This window comes from Leptopilina heterotoma, unplaced genomic scaffold (assembly GCF_015476425.1).
Source record: "Leptopilina heterotoma isolate Lh14 unplaced genomic scaffold, ASM1547642v1 Lhet_52, whole genome shotgun sequence".
Lineage (NCBI taxonomy): Eukaryota > Metazoa > Arthropoda > Insecta > Hymenoptera > Figitidae > Leptopilina > Leptopilina heterotoma.
The window spans coordinates 875034-902394 of NW_025111114.1; the positions used below are offsets into that span (position 1 = coordinate 875034).

General features: G+C 23.5%; 2 protein-coding genes and 1 long non-coding RNA gene across 4 annotated transcripts in view; 2 read left to right on the forward strand and 1 right to left on the reverse strand.

The window, feature by feature from the left end:
- Positions 1–80: 80 nt before the first annotated feature.
- LOC122507969 overlaps positions 81–27361 on the reverse strand; it is a 55271-nt gene continuing 27990 nt past the window's right edge. The window contains exon 2 of the long non-coding RNA XR_006302182.1: positions 81–221. This is a non-coding gene — a long non-coding RNA (uncharacterized LOC122507969). The remainder of the gene's footprint in view (positions 222–27361) is intronic.
- Positions 208–21059, forward strand: LOC122507967. Of its 2 annotated transcripts, XM_043620994.1 has the most exons (6): positions 208–348; positions 6918–7149; positions 7514–7531; positions 10393–10494; positions 20544–20669; positions 20889–21059. In XM_043620994.1, exons 2-6 carry the CDS (start codon positions 6981–6983, stop codon positions 20975–20977), a joined length of 504 nt encoding a protein of 167 aa, XP_043476929.1. In that variant the 5' UTR covers positions 208–348; positions 6918–6980; the 3' UTR covers positions 20978–21059. The 2 variants fall into 2 exon arrangements, with proteins under 2 accessions (XP_043476929.1, XP_043476930.1); XM_043620995.1 differs by lacking the exon at positions 7514–7531.
- LOC122507968 lies at positions 22431–26540 on the forward strand. The gene is made up of 3 exons (XM_043620996.1): positions 22431–22668; positions 23204–23333; positions 26188–26540. Exons 1-3 carry the CDS (start codon positions 22602–22604, stop codon positions 26411–26413), a joined length of 423 nt encoding a protein of 140 aa, XP_043476931.1. The 5' UTR covers positions 22431–22601; the 3' UTR covers positions 26414–26540.

Here is a 27361-nt window from a genome sequence, read left to right on the forward strand (position 1 = left end):
ACGAAAAAAAAAGAATAAAAGTGCTCTTGATAATTTAAAAAATAAAATCACATACCTGACTTATAAAGATGACAATTTTCCTCTAGTTCCATTATTTCTAATTTGATTGCGTGCCATAGTTTTTATTCTTCAACAAAAGAATAAAAATAAATATTGTCAATAACAATAAATTATTGTTACAATATTTTTTTCCACTTGTAGAAATAATCTCTTCTTGTAAACTGAAACAAAAAAAAAAAAAATAAAATGCATTTAGTGAAGTGAAATTTTTTAAATGAAATGTGGAAAGAGGTGCGACGACATTGAGGATTTATGGGGAAAAGTGTTCGATTTGTAAATGAGATGCCGGTAAGAATAATGATTTCTATCATTTTGTACACGAAAAAAGAAATTTTTTTTGGAGCAGCTAACATTTTTGTTAGAATAGCTAAATTTTTAATTGATTCAGTTAAAAATTTCGCTATTTCAGAGAAACTTATCGCTGTTCCAGATGAAACTTTTTTCTTTTAACTTTAAACTTCATTAAACATCAAAAACTTTATTTATACAAAATTTAACAAAATTTAGCAAACTTTAACAAAATTTTATATTACTATTTGATAAACACCTAACATTTGGAGGAATAATTCAAAAGTTATTAAAAAAACATAAACAAAATAACATTCACAATGACTTCAACTTCAACAACTTCATTTATTTAACAAAATTTTGTTCTAATATTTTTTTAACATCAAACATTAGGAGGAATTATTCAAAAATGATAAAAAAACATAAACAAACAAGAAAAAACATTAACAAAATTTTATATTATTTTTTTTAGCCAAACAGTTGGAGGAAGAATTAAAAAACGATTTAATAACATTATAACAAAATTTAAATAATTTTTAATAATTATTAATATTAATTTTATTATTATTCATTATATTGTTAATTACTATTTTTCTATTTTTTTCTTTTCTTTACATTTGATTTTATTATTATTATTATTATTATTATTATTAGATTGTTATTAATTTATTTCTAATTATAATTCAATTATTAATATTTTATAATTATTAAAGATAATATTTCTTTTATATTTTTAAAAATCCTAACTAAATTCTTTTGAATAATTTTTTTGAATTTTTTTTTTTTGAATTTTTTTTAAACCAATGGAGTTTCTTCAATAATTTTAATTGAAAATTTTAAAAGCAATTGAATTTTATGAAGAAGAATTTTATTAAAATTGAATTGAAAATAATTGAATTCTTGCGAAGAATTTGACTCTAAAAATAGTTGAATTGTTTCGAAGAGTTTATTAAAATTTTAGGAAATATGTTGAAATTTATGGAAATATTTTTAAATATTTGAATTTATCCGAGGAATTCAATTAAAATTGTTTTGGAAATAATTGAATTCCTGCAATGTTTCGAAAAATTTATTAAAATTTTAAGAAATAATTAGATTTTTATGAAAAATTTTATAGAAACATTTGAAAATAATGAAATTCTTTCGAGAAATTCAATTAAAGCTGTTTTGAAAATAATTGAATTTCTTTAAAGAATTTTATTAAAATTTTATTAAAACATATTCAAAATAATTGAATTCATCACAAGAATTTTATTATTTTTTGATAATAGCTTAATTCTTTCAATTTTTGTTTTACGAATATATTTAAAAATTGCATTGAAAGTAATTTAATTTTTATATAGAATTTTTTAAAAATATTTTGAGAATAATTGAATTATTTTTAGAGAATTTTAAATTCTTGTTGAAATTTAATTTTATGGAAATTTTTGAAAATAATTAAATTCTTTCGTGTAATTTTATTTAAATTTGATTAAAAATAATTTAATTCCTGCAAAGAATTTTTGTATTTATAAAAATAGTTGAATTGTTTCGAAGAATTTATTAAAATTTTAGGAAATAATTGAAATTTATGGAAATATTTAGAAATATTTGAATTCATCTGAGGAATTCAATTAAAATTGTTTTGAAAATAATTGAATTCCTGCAAAGAATTTCACTATTTATAAAATTAATTGAATTCTTGCGAAGAATTTTACAATTTATAAAAATAATTAAATTGTTTCGATGGATTTATTACATTTTAAAAAATAATTGAATTTCTTCGAAATGTATTAAAAATTTTTGGAAAAATTGAATTCTTTAGAGGAATTTAATTAAAATTGTTTTGAAAATAATTGAATTTGTGCAAAGATTTTACTATTTATAAAAATAATTGAATTGTTTCGAAGGATTTATTATAATTAATTTAGAAAATAATTTAATTCTTTCGTGAAATTTTATTAAAATTTTTGAAAATATGAACAGTAATAATTAATTTTGTACTTAATAAGTGAATTTTTTAAATTTTGATTATGAAATTATTTAAAAAATTTATATTTGAAAATAAAAAATTTTCTAATTTAATAATAATAATATTTAAATTGTTATTATTATTACTATATTTAGGTATTATTATATTTATTATTATTATTATTATTATTATTGTTATAATTTACTAAAGATAATATTATTGTTAAAAAAAGATATTATATTGTTAAAAGAATTTTAAAATTTGTCAATAAAAAATTTTTATTACTGAAGAAAGACGTTACAAAATATTAACATCATCATTTATGATTGTATTTTTCGTGAGTAGGTCATGCCCTTATCGATAGCTATAGAAAGATAACTCCTTTACTTTGACAATCATTTTTTTTTTTTTTTTGAGAATAAAATAAGAAAAAAAAGTGTCGTATAGACTCTCTCGCAACCCGAAAAAGTGTAAAGTAGTTCAAAGAGCAAAAGATAAATACATCTTAATCTTTACAAATTTTCTATATAGAAAATACAAATAGTGTTGTTTGCTTATTGCCGGACAAGTTAAATAATAATACATGAGATAAACTAATAAGATAAACTTTAGTCTATTAATTGTATCTGTAAATATTTAACTACATTATTATCATCACTAAAATTCGTAATACATAAAAAAATGGAATTGGCAAACATTTTTCTTCTTTTCATTTAATATTTTGTTTTTAACTATTATTTAATTAATAATATTTTTTAAATAATAAAGATTTTAAACTTATTTAGTCATTATAGGCCAAACAAATAAGTTAAAGATCTTTATTCAACAAATAAATAATAATAAATAATAATAGTAATAATAATAATAATAATAATAATAATAATAAAAAATATATTGGCTTCAAAAATTTCTTTTATCAACAATAATTTTTTATTTAACATTTTCATTTATTCAATTTTTATTCATGATTTAAAAACTACTTTTATTTCAAACTTAAATAGTTAATATTTTTCTTTAAATGAAAGTGATAGTTACGTCATGAAATAATAATTTAAATTGTATAAAGTACATCCGCTTTCTTGTGGAATTTTCCTCTAATTAACTAAAATGCTTCTTTGTATAAAAGGGTCTTTTACACCAAAAGGGTTCATAAAAAATTTTAAATTGCAATTTTTATATATACAATTTCGACAATTTTACTTTAATTCGGACTCTTTTTTAAAAAATTTTCTTAAATTGACTATAATATGAAATTATTATAAATTTATAATTAATTAGACCTTATATTTATTATTTAGAAATAACCAAATTCGGTATTTTCATCTCTTCTCTTATTTCCAAATTTTTGAAGTGTAAACAATTTTTTTTTAACCGCGACAAAAAAAAACAATATTCTATGGGGGATCAAGTTTCATAGTCTTTGGACGATGTCTTTAATTGAACTTAATTACCGATCGCTTTTCTTGTTAAACCACATGACTCACATAATGTTCTTAGGCACTTTTATGTGTCCAAATAATTCCCACGTGTTAATATCATATATATAGGGGAAATAAACATTCATGACACTTTTATGGTTTAATGTCCAATTATTTAATCATTCATTATTATAGACTTTTTTTTCAAGAACTCAAGTGCACTAATTGAAGAAAAAATTTAGAAAAACATAAAGTTTTTTACTTACTGTCTTTATTTTTCTCCTTCATCCATTAATTTATTGTTCATAAACCTTTACTTTATATTGGAGTTAAAAAAATTTTTTTATTCATTTTTTATTGACTATTAGGCCAAACAAAATTTTTTTTTATTAGAAAAATAATAATAAAAATGTAACAAATTTTTTTTGGCTAGAAAAATAATCATAAAAATAAAATTGTCACCAGGATTAAAATTTGTAATAAGAAAACAGGTTTTATTTTCTATTCAGAGCTTTTTAAAATTCACGAATTAAAAATGAAAAAGGTCATTAACAGAAATGCATTTATTATACATGGCGTGTATAATTATATAACAGAAACAGATGTTTACTATATATATAAATATACGCTTGCACTGATTTTACAAAGAAATTGCGTTCTTTCGCGTGACTCCGCGTAGTAAGAGGGAAAATAAAATTAAGTATCAAGGGTGCTGGGGGTCAAGGGGATGAATCACCCCTCAAAATGATGAGAATTCCTCGCCGATCGATATCTAAACCGTGACCCAAGTTGGAGCCACTTCCCTTATTCTGAGTGTATCACATTTTGTTCACGTAACAGAATCACGAAAGGAAAATTTCATTTTCTTTCACAAAAAAAAACAATAAAATTTTTTATTTAAAAAAAATTTTTTTAAACTTGTTTTTAAAAATACTTTCTTGATTAATAAATCAAGAATAAATTAAATCATTAATAATAAATACTTTTTTGATTAACAAATTAAGAATAAATTAAATCATTAATAATAAATCTAGAAAGAATTTAAAGAACATTAATACAAACATATTTGTAAAAATTTTAACAGTGGGAAAAATATTTTTTCTTTGTTTCAAGACAAAAATTTATGAAAATTTTATGTTCTTGTAGTTAGCGTCAAAATTTAGCGTAGAAAACAATTATTTGGAGTTTTTAGAGTTGATATTATCATCATAATGCCAAATCAGGAATTTTTTCAACAAATTAAAAAAAAGTTTTATTATTTTAATATGTTTTTAAAAACTCGCTTTTTATTTCAATTTTCATAGATATTTATATTAACTAAAGAATTAGTTAAAAATAATTAATTTGATTGTAAAAAATTAGTCACTGATTCAAATATAGTATGTAAATGAAATTAAAAAAAATTATCGAATTTTAATAGAAATTTTGTGAAATTCAACTGAAAATAATAAAATTTATTAAAGAATTTCTTAAAAACTTTTTAACAAATCGGATTTTCAAAGTATTTTATTTTAATAATTGATAAATAATTAAAATTTATAAAGAGTCACATTCTAATGTATTCATGTTTCTTTGTACGAAAATTAATAATTAAAAATTTTATTAGTCAATTTAAAAAAAGATACACACTTAAAATTTTTGAATAAAATTTAATTTTCGCAAAGTTTTTTTTTTAAATTCTGAAAAATAAGATTTTTGAAATTTTTCAATTCTGTTGTTTCAAGATAATTGAATTTTTATAAACAAATAATTGAAAATTTTTGAAATAATTGAAATTTCTTTAAATTCTATTAAAAATAATTAACTTCTTTTAAAAACTTTATAAAAATTCGTCGAAAGAATTCAATTATTTCTAGAAACTGAAAAAAAAATCTTGTCAAGAATTCAATTATTTTCACAAATAGCAAAATTCTTCAGATTTACTAAATTCTTTTGAATATTATTTTTAAAAAATATTCTACACAAGAATTCAATTATTTTCATAAATTTCCATAAAATTCTAAAAAAAACAATTCAATTATTTTCAAAAGTAATAAAATTCTTCGCAGAAATTCAATTATGTTTAAAACTTTTTTTAAATTCTCCTCAAAATTTCAATTATTTTCAATATTCTACACAAGAATTCAATTATTTTTCTAAATTTTCATAACATTCTAAAGATCAATTCAATGATTTTCAAAAGTAATAAAATTCTTCGCAGAAATTCAATTATGTTTAAATTTTTTTTTAAATTCTCCTCCAAATTTCAATTATCTTTATAAATAATTAAATTGTTCTCCACAATTCAATTATTTTCAAAAATTTTAATAAAATTCTACGCAAACATTTTATTATTTTCATAAATAATAATATTCTTTTAAAGGATTCAATTATTACTTTTATAAATATAGTAAAATTCTTTGCAGAAATTCAATTAGTATCAATACATTTTAATAAAATTGAATTAATAAAATTTTCAATTATAATTATAAACAGACAAAATTATTTTAAAAAATCAAAAAAATTCTTTGTTTAATTCAATTATTTTCCAAATTTTTAATTAAAATTATTAAAAAAAACATTATTTTCAAAAAATTTAAAGAAACTCGTCAAAAGAATTTAATTATTCATAAAAACTCTAATAAAAAATTTGGAAGCCATTTGTAGATTTTGATTATGTTCAAAAACAAATAAATTTAAATTTAATGAGAAAAAAAACGGAATTTACTAATTTGATTTAGTGACTGACTTTTTGCTTTTGAGTTGGTAAATTTTACTAACAATTTAGTAGAAAATAGTAATTTCAACTAGTTTGTTAGTAAAATTTATCAATTCAAAAGCAAAAAGTCAGTCACTATAATATAAAAAATAATTTTTCTGGTAAAATTTTAGATCCCTATAAAAATTTAGGCGTCTACGCAGAAAGTCAATAATGAAAAACAACTTATTTTATAATGATAATAAATTAGTAGAAATTATTATTTATTAATAAGATTTACTAATTCAAAAGCAAAAAGTCAGTCACTAATTAAAATTAGTAAAAATTTTTACTAATTCAAATTTAGAGAGTTCGGAACTTCCACCAACGTAAAAATTTCAAGTTCATTCTGCTATAAAATGTATAGTAAAAATTACTTTTTGTTTTATTTATTATTTTTTTTTTTGCATAAAGTAGGAACGTAATTGAAATACGAAAGTTGACAATTTTTTCTTTTCGATAGATTCAAAATTTTGAGCTAGTGACGAACTGAAGAACTCAAGAATGACGAAGAAGAGGCCTTAGCATGTTCCCCTTTGGCTGTTGGATAATTTTTGCCCTAACAGTCGCCATTTTCGATAATTTGGAAGCTGTTTCTGTGGTAAAACATCATCACGATGATGAGTACTTATTGGAACACAGAGTCATTTATCAAGATGCCATTAATAAGGCTCATAATCTCACTCTCTATCCGGGTAAGTTTTGCACTCTTCTATTTTTAGTGTACAATTAAAAAAATTACGTTCCTGAAATTAGCGTCGACGCTAAGCGTCAAAAACCATCATTTAACGCTTTTAGAGACGAAAATATTGCTAAATTCACCTATATAAATATAATTTTTCAATATAAATTTTCCCAGAATAACTTCTTCAACCAAAAGTCTTCGAAAAAATTGTTTCTGGTTTCAGGAAGACATTCTTTTAGACACTTAACGTCGACGTTAACATCATGGACCCAATTCATTCAAATTATTTAAATTCTCGAAAAAAAGCTAAAAATTCGTTTTTGATAAAAAAAGGAAATAAATTTTATTGTATACCGTTCTTTTTGCCTGGACAGTTGGCAAGGACGGAAAAGGTACGATTTATATATACAAAACTAGTAAACGCGTGTAAGCAGAAACAATATTTACCACACACGTATTTCTATATTCGAAAAGTCAAGCCTAGAATTTGCAGTTCTTGAAAGAACACCTTGTTTCTTAAGCAAACATTCCCTACTTCACCTCTGTACAGATTAGAGACGTTAGATATTTTCTATTTAAAAAATCACAAGAAAAAAAATTAGTTTCATCTAATCTTATCCTTATTATTTGTTAATATGTACTAATTTCTGTAAATCCAAAGTTTACTCATTGTCACTATAAATTCCAAACTAATAATAACCAAATAATAGATTTCCTAATAAAAAATATTTCAAAACAATTTTTTTTTTTTTGCTTTCGGTAAAATAAATTTTTTCTTAAAACTGCAAATGCTTTACAACTTTATTTAATTTACTAATAATTTTTTAAATAAATTTTTAAATTAAAAAATTGCGAAAAGGGGGGAAAAAATGTCGAGTTTGCGTTGGTCGCGATCGTTAGGGCGCTGATAGTTCACAGGTCAATCGTCATGCGTTCGAATCCGCTTGATATTGATTTTTTCCTTATTAATTTCGATATTAAAATTATGACTTTCTACCATAGTATGAGGAAGAAAAGGCGAAAATAAAAAAAAATAAATACAATAAAGTTTGTAGTCGTAACTTTTTGCTGAGAAAAAAATAGAAGAAAGCACTTGGAAGCCGGATAAAAGGAAGAAAGAGGAATTAAAGAAGTCTGACAATAATTAACACGCCTGTCTCTATCCCTCAGTTGCGTAAAGTGACGAGAAACTAATAGAGATGTAAATGGTATGCATAACCGTTTGTATTTATGCAACTGCCGTTCGGATTAATAAATGTTCTTTCGATCGGGAATATAATGAAAACGTAACTTTCAATTAAAAAGCACGTGCAGGTATAAAACAAAGTGTGCCACTGTTTCTTTTTTTTCAATTCATTTATATACATAATAATAAATCTTTGAATACTTTTTTGATGAAACTGAAGTTACCAACGTTGATTCAACGAAAAACTTAAAAAAAAATTTTCTCAGAATACAAATTTTCCTTGTATATTTTTAACCCAAGTAAACCCTCCAAACCCTAAAATAAAAAAAACGTGGGAAAAGCAGTGATTTTTATTGTTTTTAAAATTTTTTTTAAAAATCACGAAATTTTAATTAAATTCATAATTCCTCTCCTCGGTAGTCATTTTTTTCTTTTGATAATTGTTTATTTTAAAATTAGACGCAATTTTAAAAAAATTTTGTAATTTTCCTAATCGGGGAAAACAGTAATTTTGGTTTTTTTGTCACGGATTTATGGATAATCCGTAAATTTTAAGTAATTTAATAATTCCTCTCCTCGGTAGTTAATTTTTTCTTTTGATAATTGTTTATGTTAATATTACACGTTATTTAAAAAAAATTTTAAGTAATTCCAAGTCGGGGAAAGCAGTGATTTTAAATTTTTTTCTGTCACGAATTTTCCAAAAATTCCGAAATTTCATTTAAATTCATAATTTCTCGCCTCGGTAGTCATTTTTTTCTTTTGATAATTGTTTATTTTAACATTAGACGTTATTTTAAAAACATTTCAAGTGATTCCAAGTCGGGGAAAGTAGTGATTTTTATTCTTTTTTTTTAATTTTTTCCAAAAATCACGAAATTTTAATTAAATTAATAGTTCCTCGACCCGGTAGTCATTTTTTTCTTTTGATAATTGTTTATTTTAATATAAGACGCAATTTTAAAAAAAATTTGTACGTTTCCTAATCGGGGAAAACAGTAATTTTGGTTTTTTTGTCACGGATTTTTGGAAAATCCGGGAATTTTAAGTAATTTAATAATTTCCCCGCCTCGGTAGTTAATTTTTTCTTTTGATAATTGTTTATGTTAATATTACACGTTATTTAAGAAAAATTTTAAGTAATTCCAAGTCGGGGAAAGCAGTGATTTTGAATTTTTTTTGTGTCACGAATTTTCCAAAAATTCCGAAATTTCATTTAAATTCATAATTCCTCGCCTCAGTAGTCACTTTTTTCTTTTGATAATTGTTTATTTTGACATTAGACGTTATTTTAAAAAAATTTCAAGTGATTCCAAGTCGGGGAAAGCAGTGATATTTATTTTTTTTGTCGAATTTTTTTCCAAAAATCTTGGAATTTCAATAAAAAAACCAAAATCAGTGCTTTCCCCGACTTGGAACTACTTGGAATTTTTTTTAAATGGCACTCGACATTAGAATAAACAATTATCAAAAGAAAAAAATGACTACCGAGGCGAGGAATTATGAATTTAATTAAAATTTCGTGATTTTTGGAAAAAATTTGTCAAAAAAAAAAAATCACTTTTTTACCCACGTTTTTTTTATTTTAGGGTTTGGAGAGTTTACTTGGGTTAAAAATATACAAGAAAAATTTATATCCTGAGAAAATTTTTATTTAAGTTTTTCGTTGAATCAACGTTGGTAACTTCAGATTCATCTTTTTTGTGCTCCAGTATTTTTAAAAATTCTACTTAAAAATTTGTTGATATTTTTGTTTCTGCTCAAATATTTTTAAGAATTCTTCTTAAAAATCTGTTAATATCTTTGTTTCTGTTCCTAGATTTTTAAGAATTCTTCTTAAAAATCTGTTAATCTTTTTGTTTCTGCTCCAGTATTTTTAAAAATGCTTCTTAAAAATCTGTTAATATTTTTGTTTCTGCTCCAAGATTTTTAAGAATTCTTCTAATATTTTTGTTTGTGATCCAAGATATTTAAAAAATCTCCTAATATTTTTGTTTCTTAGCTTCAAGAAAGAGCGTAAAAAATTTAACAAAAGCAAATTTGTCTATAATTGAATTTTTTCTACAGGAGTCATTCCTGGATGTAAGGCTTGCACCTCCCAGGAGATGATGTACTGCAAGGATGGAAGTGTCATTGCCGATCATTGTTGCTGTGATTTTAGTTACAATGGTGAGAAAATTATTGCAAAAAATAAAATAAATCTTCTTTCACAAATAAAATAAACAAATTCTCCAAATTTAAAACTATAAAATCTCTTAATCTAAAATTAATTTAATTAAAACAGATTCTCTAAATTTAAAACTAAAATCTCTTAATCTAAAATTAATTTAATTAAAACAGATTCTCTAAATTTGAAATTAGATTTAAATTCTTACTGCGCTCTAAATTTTTGAAAACCTCAGTGGTATAAATAAATATTATGATAGACTTCAAGGACACATTTAAACTAAAAAAAACCGAACGGAACAAAACAAATAATAAACAAACAAGAACAAAAAAATCTCAAAAAGGTCAATACATGGTCAATGTATGCTACAGAAAAAATTTGACCCTAAAACGGTTGAATTATTGCGAGCTAAAAACAGAAAATTAGAGGTGACAATTCATGCGTAAAGTGTCAAAAGAAAAAAAAATTAAAGAACGATTGCGCATACATTTACAACAATCAATGTCGTTTCAAATTACCGTAAAGTACAATATCACACGTCGCACTAAAGGCCGTAGGGAAAGCTATAGAAACAAAGGTTATATTTTATACGTTTGCACTGTTTTTTGAAACATCGATGCTATAAAGATCGAGAAAAAAAGGGAAAAAAACTAGTGATTTTTTGTTTTTAAAACATAAATCTTCGAGGCTATACAAGAGGATATACCAAAAAAGTGACTATATAAAAAAAATAATAAACAAAAATTGTCAAATTTTGTTTTGTCAGTGTGCATTCATCTGTTTCTTTCTCTGAATTTTACACAACATTTAAAGAAAATATATAGAGCTGCATTGAATGTCGCGCATCTAATGCCATAAAGCGAATAGAACCTTAGAAATAATACTACGAACGTTATAGGCTTCTCTTCTTTGGATATAGGGGACGAGAGAATAATGAATAATTCGGTTAAGACGAGTAGTGGCGTAACGACTGTATCTTTTTTTTAAAAGTATACACAATATACTTTAAAGAATAATGTCAAGATGGTTTTTTAAAAAATAGTACGCAACAGCCCAGGTGCGAAAAGTTGGTCGGGCCATGGTCGCGCCGACCAAGTGGATAGTCGTGCCGACCTTGGCAGCCAAAGGTCGGCCGAACTAGCGAATTGTAACACCCGCCGTCCAGTGGCTAACATGGTCGGGCCGACCATGGGTGCCAAAGTCGGGCCGACCAGGGGTGCCAAAGTTTTCCCGACCATGAGAAAGAAGGTCGGCTTCATTTTGGCAACCATGGTCGTGCCGACCTTGGCAGCCAAAGGTCGGCCGAACTAGCGAATTGTAACACCCGCCGTCCAGTGGCTGACATGGTCGGGCCGACTATGGTTGCCAAAGTCGGGCCGACCAGGGGTGCCAAAGTTTTCCCGACCATGAGAAAGAAGGTCGGCTTCATTTTGGCAACCATGGTCGTGCCGACCTTGGTAGCCAATAGTCGGCCGACCGTTTGCAAAAAATTATTAACTTTACAATTAACAGATATTAAGTGATATCTTAATATTCATTATTTATTTATTTATTTATCGCATTCATCTTAACACTAGACGCAATCTTATACATAAATACAAATTAAAATTTCTAACGCTCGCAGGGATCGAACTCGCAACCTAACGCACCGAAGTCTAACACGCTAACCATTACGCTACGCTTACATGAAAGCCTAAGAACAAAAATGAATTTATAAGCTGCAATTTAAAAAAAGAAATTTGTAATTCATAACGATTAATAAATCAGATAACGTTTATTAGTTTTTGTTTAATCCATTTTAGCTAAAATAATTAACACAAAAACTTTTAATTTCTACCATGGCAGTATAGAAATGTTTTTTAAGATGGTCGGGCCAACCGTGGCCAGAGTCGGCCCGACCAACAGAAATTAGGTTTTTTACACTCTGGCTGCCATAGTTTTACCGACCATCGGTCCGACTGAGGCCAGAGTCGGCCCGACCAACAGAAATTAGGTTTTTTAAACTCTGGCTGCCATAGTTTTACCGACCATCGGCCCGACTCAGGCCAGAGTCGGCCCGACCAACAGAAATTAGGTTTTTTAAACTCTGGCTGCCATAGTTTTACCGACCATCGGCCCGACTCAGGCCAGAGTCGGCCCGACCAACAGAAATTAGGTTTTTTACACTCTGGCTGCCATAGTTTTACCGACCATCGGCCCGACTCAGGCCAGAGTCGGCCCGACCAACAGAAATTAGGTTTTTTACACTCTGGCTGCCATAGTTTTACCGACCATCGGCCCGACTGAGGCCAGAGTCGGCCCGACCAACAGAAATTAGGTTTTTTAAACTCTGGCTGCCATAGTTTTACCGACCATCGGCCCGACTCAGGCCAGAGTCGGCCCGACCAACAGAAATTAGGTTTTTTACACTCTGGCTGCCATAGTTTTGCCGACCATCGGCCCGACTCAGGCCAGAGTCGGCCCGACCAACTAAAATTAGGTTCTCTAAACTCTGGCACCCATAGTCGGCCCAACCTTGGGTGGAAACAGTAACCAAAGTCGGCCCGACTTTGGCTGCCGACCTATTGGCAGCCATAGATGGGCCGACCTGGGCCCGACCTGCCAACTCTGGCGGCCGACCAAAATTCGCACCTGGGAGAAAAGCCGATATAGAAACAAGAAAAATATTTCAATTTTTCGTACTTTACCTTTTTCATCGTAAAATAAAATTTTATTTTTACTAGGTACTACATATTATACCTAAAGAAAAGGTTTATTTAAACCATTAAATAAAAGTCTGTCTCCGACCCAACTTGGTTATTTATTTGTTTTAAATAAAAATTTTAATCCACAAGAATACAACTTTTATTTGAACCAAATAGAATTTTGTTTAAACCAAATAAAATTTATTTAAACCAAATAGAATTTTGTTTAAACCAAATAAAATTTATTTAAACCAAATAGAATTTTGTTTAAACCAAATAAAATTTATTTAAACCAAATAGAATTTTATTTAAACTAAATCAAATTTATTTGAACCAAATAGAATTTTGTTTAACCCAAATCAAATTTTTTGAATCAAAGAAAAAGTTTTGTTGGTTCTAAGTCAAATATATTTGAACTTCAGTCTGTATGCACTTAGAGAAAAATTATGTTTGAATAAAATACTCAAATTTTTTTTTATAAACCCTATCTTTGGATTATTCTAAATAAAGTTTATTTGAACCAAATAAATATTTATTTGATCTAAATAAACATTTGGTTCCATTTAACCCTTTAACGCCCTCGGAAACGGAGGAAGAAATTTTTAAAAACCAAACCATTTTTTTTCTCATTAAATTTAAATTTATTTGATTTCGAACATAAATAAATTTACAAATGGGTTCCAAAATGTTTACTAGAGTTTTTATGAATTATTTAATTCTTTTGACAAGTTTCTTTAAATTTATTGAAAATAATGTTTTTTTAATAATTTTAATTATAAATTTGGAAAATAATTGAATTAAACAAAGAATTTTTTCAATTTTTTAAAATAATCTTGTCTGTTCATAACTATAATTGAAAATTTGATTAATTCAATTTTATTAAAATGTATTGATACTAATTGAATTTCTGCAAAGAATTTTACTATTTATAAAAGTAATTGAATCCTTCCAAAGAATGTTATTATTTATAAAAATAATTAAATATTTGCGTAGAATTTTATTAAAATTTTTTAAAATAATTGAATTGTGGAGAACAATAAATTTAATTATTTATAAAGATAATTGAAATTTTGAGGAGAATTTAAAAAAAATTTTTAACATAATTGAATTTCTGCGAAGAATTTTATTGCTTTTGAAAATAATTGAATTATTTTTTTAGAATTTTATGGAAATTTATGAAAATAATTGAATTCTTGTGTAGAATATTTTTTAAAAATGATATTCAAAAGAATTTAGTAAATCTGAAGAATTTTGCTATTTATGAAAATAATTGAATTCTTGACAAGATTTTTTTTCAGTTTCTAGAAATAATTTAATTCTTTCGACGAATTTGAATAAAATTTTTAAAAATATTTACATTTTTTGAGGAATTCGATGAAAATTGTATTAAAAATAATTGAAATTTTGCAATGAGTTTTACTATTTATGAAAATAATTGAATATATTGCGAAGAAATTTTTAAAAATAACATTATAAATACGGTGACTAACTTCCCTTGATTATTTTCGAAAAATTTAAATAAAATTCTTTAAAAGAATTTAATTATTTTTAATAGAATGAAAAGAAATTTTAATTATTTCAAAAATTTTCAATTATTTGTTTATAAAAATTCAATTATCTTGAAACAACAGAATTGAAAAATTTCGAAAATCTTATTTTTCAGAATTTAAAAAAAAACTTTGCGAAAATTAAATTTTATTAAAAAATTTTAAGTGTGTATGTTTTTTTAAATTAACTAATACAAATTTTAATTATTAATCTTCGCACTAAGAAACGTGAATACATTAGAACGTGACTCTTTATAAAATTCAATTATTTATCAATTATTAAATTAAAATACTTTGAAAATTCGATTTGTTAAACAGTTTTTAATAAAATTCTTTAACAAATTTAATTATTTTCAGTTGAATCTCACAAAATTTCTATTAATTCCACAATTTTTTTTAAAATTCATTTACATACTATATTTGAATCAGTGACTGATGTTTTACAATCAAATTAATTATTTTTAACTAATTCATATTTAGATTCAGTTTTTCAAAATTCAAAATGGCGGATGCAATATGGCGAACAAATTATTTTAAATTCGTTGAACTAGCTTGAAACTTGATATTCGGGAGGTTTTTTGGAGTCACTGTTTACTAATCTGATGATGTTACTTTTTCAAAATTCGAAATAGCGGACGACTTTTTAATAATTTTTCCCATCCTTTCCAGATTAAAGTTTTATTAAAATTTTTTTTCTTTTCTAAACTCAAAAATACGACATAAATCCGCTCCTGCTATATCAAAACGATCGATGCAGTATTATAGCTGCGTATATATTTCGCGATGATATTATGTGAATAGAGAAACGTGATGTTATTACTCGACTATGAACTTTTTCTTTGCGAATAGCTTGCAGTTAATAAATTAAAATATTTAAAAAAAAGAGAAGCAATTAATTTATTAGAAACAAAAATTCTGCTGATTTCACTTTGTACTCAATTCTATATTCTGTTTGTTTAATTACTCTGTGTTCTATATATAAGTTTTTAAATTTTTATTATTTTACAATTTCGCTAAAATTAATAATACAATTAATACATTTATAATAATAACACAATTAATAAGTTAATTAATAAGTTATTAATATTAATAAATTAAATTAAATTAATATAATTAATTAATAATTAATATCATTATATTAATATTATTAATTAATATAATTATATTAATATTATTATATTATTATATTATATTATATATTATATATATTATATATATTATATATATATATTATTATATTATATTATTATATTAATATTATTACTGAAAATATTTTTAGTTTTTTACAGTTAAGTGAGTGACGTGGTCTAGTGGTTAGTGCGTTGCACTTCAAGTGCGTTGGTTCTAGGTTCAATTCTCCTCTCCTGCGTTAATTTTATTTATTCTACGTTAAACTTAATTTTTTTTGTATTATCCTATGTATTTTTTCGTATATAATATATATTGAAGAATCAAACTTATTATTAAAAATTATCAAAGAAAGTAGTAGAACTCTAAACCTTACGCTATACTTTTTTCTAGTTTTTGCGTACCTATATTGTTTCTTTAAAAATCGACACTTTTTTGTTGTTATCTTTACCGGTTTTCATTTAATTGTTATTCTAAACCGAACAATATTGCTGGAACGGAAGGGCAATCACCTGTTCAGGAAACTAATCGTTCGTATCGCAAATTGCAAGCTGCTTATTTTAAACTCACGTATGTACGATGCGTATAAATGCACGTGTGCACTTCTTGAATTTTCTTAAGAGGGGAATGATACAGTGTGTGATTCACTACTGACGTGAATCATTCACAATAAACTTGCCGTTTAGATAATATTTTCGCGAATTCAAACGTATTATTCTCAATTATCGATTCTACAAAAGCAAAAAAAAAAAAAAGTTGTTATCTTTATGCAATGTTTCCTTTATTCAAGACTACCAGTTTTATACCAAAGAAAGAAAGAGGAGAATTTAGTCTTTATTTTTTTATTACAATTAAATAAAATAAATTAGCTGCAAAATTAAATATTAGAAGTTAATTTCTGGATATTTACAATTTTTTTTTTATATTCGCTGCAAATTTATTTAAACGAAAAATTTTCAGAGGTTAACCTAGGCAACTCACGTATACTACGATAGTCTAGAAAAAAAATTGCATTGCAACACGCATACTACACGTTTGGTGCAGAATAATGCAAACTAATTCTCAAGATCGACTATATCATGTTCTATGAATTGTAAATGTTTTCTTGTCAATTTCAGTTAAATGCAAAAGTCTTTTGAAAATACAATTTTCTATAAAATGCAACAATATAGAAATGAATAATATATTTAAAAATTTTATACATTCTTTAAAATACAAAAAGATAGAAAAAGATACAAAAAGGTACAAAAAGATACAAAAAGATACAAAAAGATACAAAAAAATACAAAAAGATACAAAAGGAATAGTTTAAAAGAAACATATTTTTCATTTTAACTGCGATGTACTGCGAATGTTACAAAAATTGAAAAAAGAAATGTATTCAAAGCTCATAGATTACGGATGGAAAATTATTAACCGATTGAATTATATCTTATATTGAAATTATTATTATTATTATTAAGCATATAGTCGGCATATTGTCAACGTGAAATTGATATCCGAGCGGAAACTTCGATATCTCATCATATAACGGAGGGATCGTTTTGTTGTCAACGAGACGGTGTTAAATCCCTTCTCGTGTCGCTTGTTAAACGCTACCCATTTCTCGACTCGTATGACCTAATATTTTCTTAAACTACATGCACGATAAATCTTATATCTTATTTGATAAAAAGTCTTCGGTACATACAACTTGCGACAGATCCTCAATAACCATAATTGTATTCATGATAAAGAATAATCAGTAGGTACTGAGGGAAAAATTATACATATGTTAGCAAAACGAACGTGGGTGATTTTTTTTATACCTACGTCAAGTATTTTTAGTTCCAGTGAATGAATTTGCTAATATTCTCTTCTCTTTCTCTATACTGATCACATTTTACTAATCAAACTCTTAAATTCTAAATTTTATTTTTATTATTTTATTATTTATTTTATTTTATTTCGACTAGTTTTATTTGACCCAATTTCTATTTGGCCTAACTTCACTTGACCTAATTATTATTTCGCTATAGTATAGAAAATGAAAGAAAGAAATTATTTTAGGAACCAGTAAAAGTATTTAAAAATAGGGACTTTACGGACCGAAAATGAAAAATTAGGGACCAATTACTGACAAAAATATAACCAGTCAATTAAATTATTGTTTTCAAGAATTTTTAAATAAAATTCTTCTTTAAGGGAATTTGTACCATGATGACGTCACAGCTTTAGAACACACGCTTTGCACAAATTGTGACGTCATAATGGTTCAAATGCCCTTAAATCGATTATTTTTATAATAATTTTGGACAAAGTTCTTTGACAATTTTTAAATCCATTTGTTCACAATATTCAATTTTACAAAATTTCAATTATTCGTAAACTCTTCAATTAAATATATATTAGAAAATAAAAACTTAAAATAATATAAAAAAAAATTTTTTTTTTAAAATAATTTCAAAATTCAATTATTTCTAAAAATTCACGTTATATCATTGCTTTTAATATTCAATTATAATCTAAAATTTTAACTAACAATTCATTTTTAAATCAATTTCTATTAGTAAATTCAATTATTTAAATAAAAAAATTAATAATTTATTAAACAATTGAATGTTTTTTTAAAATTCAATTCTCAAAAAGAATTTTATCAACAAATTTTTAAATAATTGAATTCTTTCGACAAATTTTAATAAAATTTTTAAGGACAATTACATTTTAGAAAATAATTAAATATTTGTGTAGAACTTTGTCAAAATTTTTTTAAATAATTGAATTCTTTCGACGAATTTTAATAAATTAAAAAAAAAATTTTTTAGAGAAATTTGATTAAAATTGTATTAAAAATAATTGAAATTCAGTGGTGAGTTTCATTATTTGTGAAAATAATTATTGAAGTTTTAAGAAGAATTTTATTATTTTTTAACAATATTTAATTTTTAAGAAGAATATTATTACTCTTGAAAATAATTGAATTTCTGCAATAATTTGTAACTTTTGCAAAATAAAATTTTTTTTCCTGTTTTTAACTAAAATTCTTCTAATAAATATATTCATTATTTTTAATTTTTTTTTTTTTAAAGTTCTTTGAGAATATTCAAATTCATTTATTTACACTTCAATTTTACAAAATTTCAATTGTTTGTAAATTCTTCAATTGAATATATATTAGAAAATAAAAACTTCAAATAAGTTCAAAATTAAATTTTCTCAAAAAAATTAATTCCACAGAATTATTGGTAAAAAATTATGAAAAATTCAGATTTTTAATTGGAAATCCACTTTTATTAGAAAATTTTACTAGAATTCAATTATTTAAACACAAAAATAAATAATTTATTGAATATTTGAATGTTTCTTAAAATTCAATTTTCATAAAAAATTTTATCAACAAATTTTTAAATAATTGAATTCTTTCGACGAATTTTTTTGATTAAAATTGTATTAAAAATAATTAAAATCATGCGATGAGTTTTATTATTTATGAAAATAATTAAAATTTTCCCAAGAATTTTATTAAAATTTTTTTCTAAAATAATTGAATTTCGAAGAAGAATTTTATTATTTATAAAGATACTTGAAATTTTGACAAGAATTTTTTTTTTTAATTTTTGAACATAATTGAATTTTTGCGAAGAATTTTATTACTTTTGAAAATAATTTAATTCTTTCAACGAATTTTATTCAAGTTTATAAAAATAAATGAATTTCTGTGAAGAATTTTATAATTTATATAAATAATAAATTGAATTCTCGCAACGAATTTTATTCAAGTTTATAAAAAGAATTGAATTTCGGTGAAGAATTTTATTATTTATAAAAATAATTGAATTCTTGAAAAGAACTTTGTTAAATCTTTTTAAATAATTGATATTTTCCGAAAGATTTTATGAAATTTTGTATTTTAAATAATTGAATTCCTGTGAAAATTTTATTACTTATGAAAATAATTGAATTATTTCGAAGAAATTTATTAAAAATTTTGTAAATAATTGAATTCCTGTGAAATTTTGCTAACAATTTTATTAAAATTTTTTATAATAATTTAATTTTAAAGAAGAATTTATTTATTTCTAAAGATAATTGAAATTTTTTGAAATTTTTAAACATATAATTGAATTTTAGCGAAGAATTTTATTACTTTTGAAAATAATTGAATTTCTGCAATCATTTGTATAATTTCTCCAAAATTCTCCAAATTATATCTTACACTTTACAAACTTTTCGTTTTTTCTCCATCAAATTACGGACTTTACGGACTTTTTTTTTTAAAAAAAAACTGACTTTTACGGACTTCAAACAAATTTACGAACCTTTACGGGATTTACGGACCTAGTTCGTGCCCTGATATTTGGAAAGTAAATCGAGCTGATTAGAGGTAAATTAGAGCTGATTGCAGGTATCAAAGTGGAAGCACATAACGATTAGATTTGAAACACCCAAAATCGAATCTAAATTGAAACTTTTTACAGCATTCAATTTGACCTAATTCCTATTTTTCTTAATATAGTTCTGACCTAATTTTAACTTGCCTTCAGGTCAAGTATAGATAAGGACAAATAAGAATCAGACCATTAGGCTAAATGAGAATTCGATAAGAAAAATTAGGAAAAATCAGAATTAACCACTGAAATAGTCATTTAAAAATATAAAAATTGGTCTAAATTCTATATTCTATTCTTCTAACAATTTTTATTTATTTTACAGAAGCTTTTCCGTTCGTGGAACATGAATGTAGAGTAGGACCGGAAATGTGTAAAGTACTGGCCAAAGATTGTGCCGAATATACAAGACTTCGCGAATGCTGTTGTCATGCTCATTTAGCTTCTTATTGTAAGTACATACAAATAAATATCTATTTTTACTTCCTATGCAAAATTATGTCTCTGTTTTTCTCGTTTAAAAAAAAAGAAAAAAATCTGCATGTTTGGGGAAAAAAATTTTTTCATAAATTAAATCTTAAAGTAAAAATAAGAGGAGAGCATTTTTTATAATCCACGTAATCACTTTTCAGAATACAAAATAATTGAAATAATTCATTTTCTTTTTCAGGGAAATATTTAGCAGGAGATTCATCACGCATGGAGATAAATTTTACAACGATCTTGACCGTCCTCCTGATGCTTAAATTATTTTCATAATTATAGCTTTTTACACCAAAAAAAAAGAAAAAAACTGTACAGCGTCATTTATTTTAATAAATTATTTTTTCAATGCTATAAATAAGTTTTCTGTTCAATATAGTATTATTTCATTGTTTACTTCTTTCACATTCGCAATAATTGATAATTATATTGTTAACATAAAATTATCAAACTGCAACCAGATACCAAAAATGTGGTTCCAAAAACTAATCCTAATTTTTGGCATCAATATGATTCAATTTAGTATGATCCAATTTGATACATTCAAGCTGAACTGTGCAATTACGGTTTTAAACAATTTAGAAAAATTAAAAAAAAAAAATCTATTATTTAACGTCGATAACTTCTATTAAAATTGAAGACCATTTTTAAAACAGTTTATAAAAAAATGTTATTTAAACCCTAAAATATTTACTTGTTCCAAAATATTAATAAAGGATATCAATTTTTAAACATACACGAAACATGCAGTAAAAAAAAATGTTAACGACTGCAAAATAATAGAAAATATGTTTAAAAACAATCATTTTTTAAAAAGAGAATTTTAAATTTTTCAAAAATGTGAAATGTTGCTTTTTTGTTATTACAATCAAAGTTGTGTATAATTGTTCTTATGATAAAATGATAGGACAGAGAGCTTTATTATCGACGCAAGTTTAGCACTATAATTTAAAGTTTTCTTGGTAATACTTGAAAGTAATAGGATATAAAATCGATTACGCAAATTACCATGCACGCAAAGCATTGTCTACATTTTATCATTATTATACAAAGGTCATGTATCCTTTGAGCATTTTGTAATTTCATGGGAATCATTAAAAGTTCAGGGATTAATTTCCTATCAACTATTAGGTAGTTTAATAATGACTAAATTACAAGGGAAACAAAAAAAAATTTATTTAATTCAAATAATCGGTTACTTGCGCGCGATTACTTATGACTATACTATCAAATGAATATTTAATTTTACCAAGTAATTATTTATTCCAAGTAACAATATTTATTTAGAAAAAAAAACGATTTGTGTTATTGAAACAAAAGCAATTTTTTCCAAATAAATATTTACCTGCTATGTCAAGATTTTAATAAAATAAATCGTTTTAAAATTTTTTAGAAAATTAGGCGAAAATTTTAAACAGTAAAAAGTAATCAAATTTTTAAAAAATGCGAAAAATGTTTCAAAGTTTAATAGCAATTACTGAATAATTGAAAGAAAAAATTGAACAAAATAAAAAAGAAAAAGAATCTAGTTACTAATTAAGAAAGGCAATAATTTTAATTAGAAAGTACAGAACAATTTGCGTTATTTTGTCAACTGATCTAAAAAAACTCTTGTTTTTCAAGATCAGTTAACAAAATTTTTACAGTCAGTTAACTTTTTTTCTGCCATGCTCCTTTAAATTCAAGAATAGAGTGGAGGATTTTCGCAGTTATGAATAACGGAATCGCGTTGATCTACATAGAAATCTTAGTCCTTATTGTCCACAATTCTTTTAAGTTTCAAGTGCTAAACGTGGACCACAAACAAAAAGGGAAATTTATTGAGGAAAAAAATCCCTAGCGCAAAAAAACAATTAGAAAAATTTTAAACAATTTAATTTTTAAAAGCATATTAGTAAAAATGCCATTTTTTAAAAAAGTGATTCTTCTATTTGTTTCTATAAATTTTTGTTTCGCCGACGACGAACGTAAGTAGAACATTTGTTTAGTAGAATATTTATAATTCACAAAATCACAAGAATAAAAAAGATGATTAAAAACTTTTTTTTAAAAATTAATAATTGAGAAAATTATTTTTAAAAAAACGCTACTAATTAAAATGAAAATACAATAATAATTAATTAATCTACATTTAGATTATTTAAAAAAAGAAAATGAGAATAAGAGAGTAAATATTTTCCTGAAATAGCGAAAAATATTTACTAACAATTTTCCTTGTTTTAGAAAAAATAATTAACAATTTATTATTCTGCTTACAATTTATTAGATTTTATCTTTTTTAGCTATTTTAATTTATTTAATAACATATTTATCAAAAGCTTTTTTTTAAACTCTATCTATATACCTATCTATAAATAAAACTGTGAATTAAAATTAACCTTCTAAATCGATATTTTTACACTACTCGGTCTAATTTTAAAATTCAAAATCCATATTCATGAAGTATAGAAAATTTAACTATCAATAATCGCTAAAATTACGAAAAGAAAATTTTAATTTTAGTGCCCCTGAGTGTTGAGGACCACAACACGACGACTGTAATGCCAAGTGGTCGTCAGTTAGGCGTCATTTCTTTCTTACAAAAACTGATACCGACTCAAGACCCAAAAACGTACATATCATTACCATTTAAGTAAGTATTTGATATATATTTTTTTTGTATAATATTTTATATTTTTATTTTAATTTAAGAATACATTTTTTGGTCAAGGAACTATAAAACATTATAAAGGGACTATAAAGATCTATAAAGCATTTACAGGGTTTCTACAAATTTAATTGAAAATAATTAATTTATTTCAAATATTTTATTACAATTCTTGAAAATCATCTTTTGAAGAATTTGAATTGTAAATTTTGAAAATAATTCAACTATCAAAAATTTTAATAAAAAATATTTAAACTTAAATTTAAAAATGAAAATAAACTTCTAATTTTTAAAATTCAATTTAATATTTTCAATTATTACATATTTCCAAAAATAATAATATTTTAGAATAATTTTTAACATTTTGGAGAAAACAATAATGTTCAAAATTTTTAATTAAAATTCATCAAATAATTCATCAGTTTTTTTAAATTGTACAAAAATTCCTTTAAGAAATACAATTATTTTCGAAAAATTACATTAATAAAATATGTTAAAAACTAATTATTACAATTGTTTTGTAATAATTTTTTAAGATTTAAAATTTACATTTTGGACTTATTAAATTTTTTGAGAAATCATGGTCCTGTTTATAATTAAAATTCTTTAAAAACTTGATCATTTTTATTTATACTTTTCAAGAATTCAATTATTTTTAAAAGATTTTATCAAATTTTAATTTTTCAAAGATTTTAATATGAAACCTTTTCAAAATTCAATTGTTTCTAAAAATTCACGCTATATTGCTTTTAATATTCAATTATTATCTCAAATTTTAACTAAAATTAATTTTTAAATCAATTTTTATTAGAAAATTCTACTAAAAATCAATTATTTAAATACAAAAATAAATAATTTGATGAATGTTTCTTAAAATTCAATTTCCATAAAGAATTTTATCAACAAAATTTTAAATAATTGATTTCTTTCGACGAATTTTAATAAAATTTTTAAGAAATAATTACATTTTTCGAGAAATTTGATTAAAAAATTGTATTAAAAATAATTGAAATTCAGCGATGAGTTTTATTATTTGTGAAAAAAATTAAATTTTAAGGAAGAAAGAAATTTTAATTTTAATGAAAAATCTTTAAAGGTAAATTTAAAAATGAAAATAAGCTTCTAATTTTTTAAAATTCAATATTTTTTAATATTTTTAAATACATATTTCCAAAAATAATAACATTTTTGAATTATTTTTAACATTTTGGAGAAAACAATAATGTTCAAAATTTTTTATTAAAATTCATCAAAAACTTCATTAGTTTTTTTAAATTATACAAAAATTTCTTCAAGAAATACAATTATTTTCGAAAAATTACATTAATAAAATATGTTAAAAACTAATTATTAGAATTGTTTTGTAATAATTTTTTAAGATTTAAAATTTACATTTTGGACTTATTAAATTTTTTGAGAAATCACAGTCCTGTTTATAATTAAAATTCTTCAAAAATTTGATCTTTTTTATTTATACTTTTGAAAAATTCAATTATTTTTTAAAGATTTTACCAAATTTTAATTGTTTGGAAATTTTTCAAAATTGGAAAACAATTTAATAATAATAATTTAATATGCTTAATAATTTATTATGCTTCAAAAATTATTTAAAAATATTTTTAAAAAATTAATTGTAAGAATTTCTTTATTATAATTTTTTGAAAATATTATACCTTAATAACTTAAAAAAAACTATGGAGAGTCACAATTATTATAAAAAATTGAGTTTATGTATTTAAATAATTGAATTCTATAGAAGAACTTTTGGAAAATTATTTAAATTAATTAATTCAGAGATGAAGTTTAGTTGAAAATTGCAGAAAATATTTAAATTCAGGAAGGGTTATAATTGTAATTTTTATAAATATTATTGAAATTCGTAAATTTTACTCATTTTTCGTAAACATTAATATTTTTCTACTGTAAAAAGAATTTTGTTATAGGGAAAGTAATTTTAATGTCAGTAAATTGTCAGGGAAATTGATAAACTGAAACTTGTGACCACTCTGAGTAATAAAAGAGCGCAAATTTCAATCACACGGGTTTATAATAAAAATTAAAACATTTACATAATTCGATTAGAAATTCCATGAGATTTCCATGATCGCATTAATCAAAATGAAATCCTATGACAATAATTCCATGATTTCCAGGTTTTTCATGACTTGTAGAAACCCTGATTTAGTTTCGCTTGTTCAATAAATAAATATAATGAAAAATAATATTAAATTAAGGAATTAAAAATAATATTAAATAAGAGAATTAAGAATTATTTGTAAGGAATCTATGTTGTGTTTTATTAAAGCATATGAATTTAATATCTTTAATTTTTCTTCTACTGATTATAAAACTTATACCTTTTTAAATTATATTCATCAATTAATAAATAATAATAGTTGATAGTCTCGTTTGATCAATAAATTAATAAATAAATAAATATAATGAAAAATAATATTAAATAAAAAAATTAAGAATCATTCACAAGGAAGCTGTTGTCTTTTGCCTAATTAAGCACATGAATTTCTTATTTTCAATTTTCTTCTACTGATTATAAAACTTATTTTTTAATTATTAATCAATTAATAAGTAATAATATTAATAATTGATTAATTATTAATTATTAATATTATTAACAAATAATTATAATAATATTATTACTCAATTAATTGTAAGTATGATTATGATTTTTAATCATTCTTCTGAATTAATGTCTAGACACTTGGAAAATAGATATCTTATAATTAAAATTACAAAACTTAATTTCTTACTAGAGAATAATTTTTTTCTAATTATGCTAATTTTCTACTAATGACTAATAAACAATAAACTCCATTTACAGTCAAAGATGCCCATTGTGCGACAGTTCAGTTTATTCCTATTGTGGAGAAAGACTTTTGCACGACGCCTGCTGTTGTACTAAGACATCTAATTATCAATTACCCTATCAATGTCAACTCGCCGATTGCAGCTTTCTACACGCGAATACTTGTCGCGAACATCGATTAATAGCCAATTGTTGTTGCAGCGATGAATATCGTTCGGTTTTGAAAAGTTTCAAATATTAATGCGAATGCCTACCATGACGCCTTAGTATAATAATTTTAGATTACAACACAATAAAATATTTATGATTATATATGTTAAATATTTTTAATTATTAAATTATTAATAATAATAAATTATCGAAAAAAATTTCAATAATTTTTTGACTTCTTTCAAGTGAAACAACTTTCTTTTCAAGTAAAATAAAAATAGTTTTGACAAATGTATACTTTTTAAGTTTTATTGTCAAGGTAATACGTAAATTTTTCTCAAGAGAAGAAAAGTCAGTTTTTCCAGACAAATCTAGTTAGAAGGCATACATGTATACCTAATTCAAAATATTTATCATATCAGACATAAAATTTAAGGACAAAAAATTAAATATTATACATTACATTAGAAATAAATTAAATTTATTTAATAAACCGAAATATAGGCGCTAAAATTTCTTCTTCTTTCAATTAACATTATCTGCCCTTTTATATGGTATAAATAAAATATGAGAATTTCAAAAATCTTTTAGCATTAATGAATAGTTTTTGTATACATTATACTTTGTTAATTTATTAATGATTACAATTTATTTATTTATTTTTTTTGAAACTTTTATATAATAATGATGCTCTTTAAGAAACACACTTATCTCAGTCTCATTCCAAATGAAGACACTCATTTTGTCCATAAATAAAGAACGCAGCATATTAATGCAGTTATACAGAAATGCATTAAAATGGTCCCATTTAAGTCAAATGAAGGTCAAACACGTGCTTCTCTTCGCCGAAAAAAATATATACATTCTAAAATTATAAGAATATATCGATGACATTTATTTCAATGCAATTTATTGTGATTTAATACAATATTTCATTCTTAATTTAGTGTATTTATATTTTTTTTAAACTGACTCTACTATTCCATTTTTTTTTTAAGAAAAAATTTATAAAAAAAGACAATGTTAAAATTTAAATAAT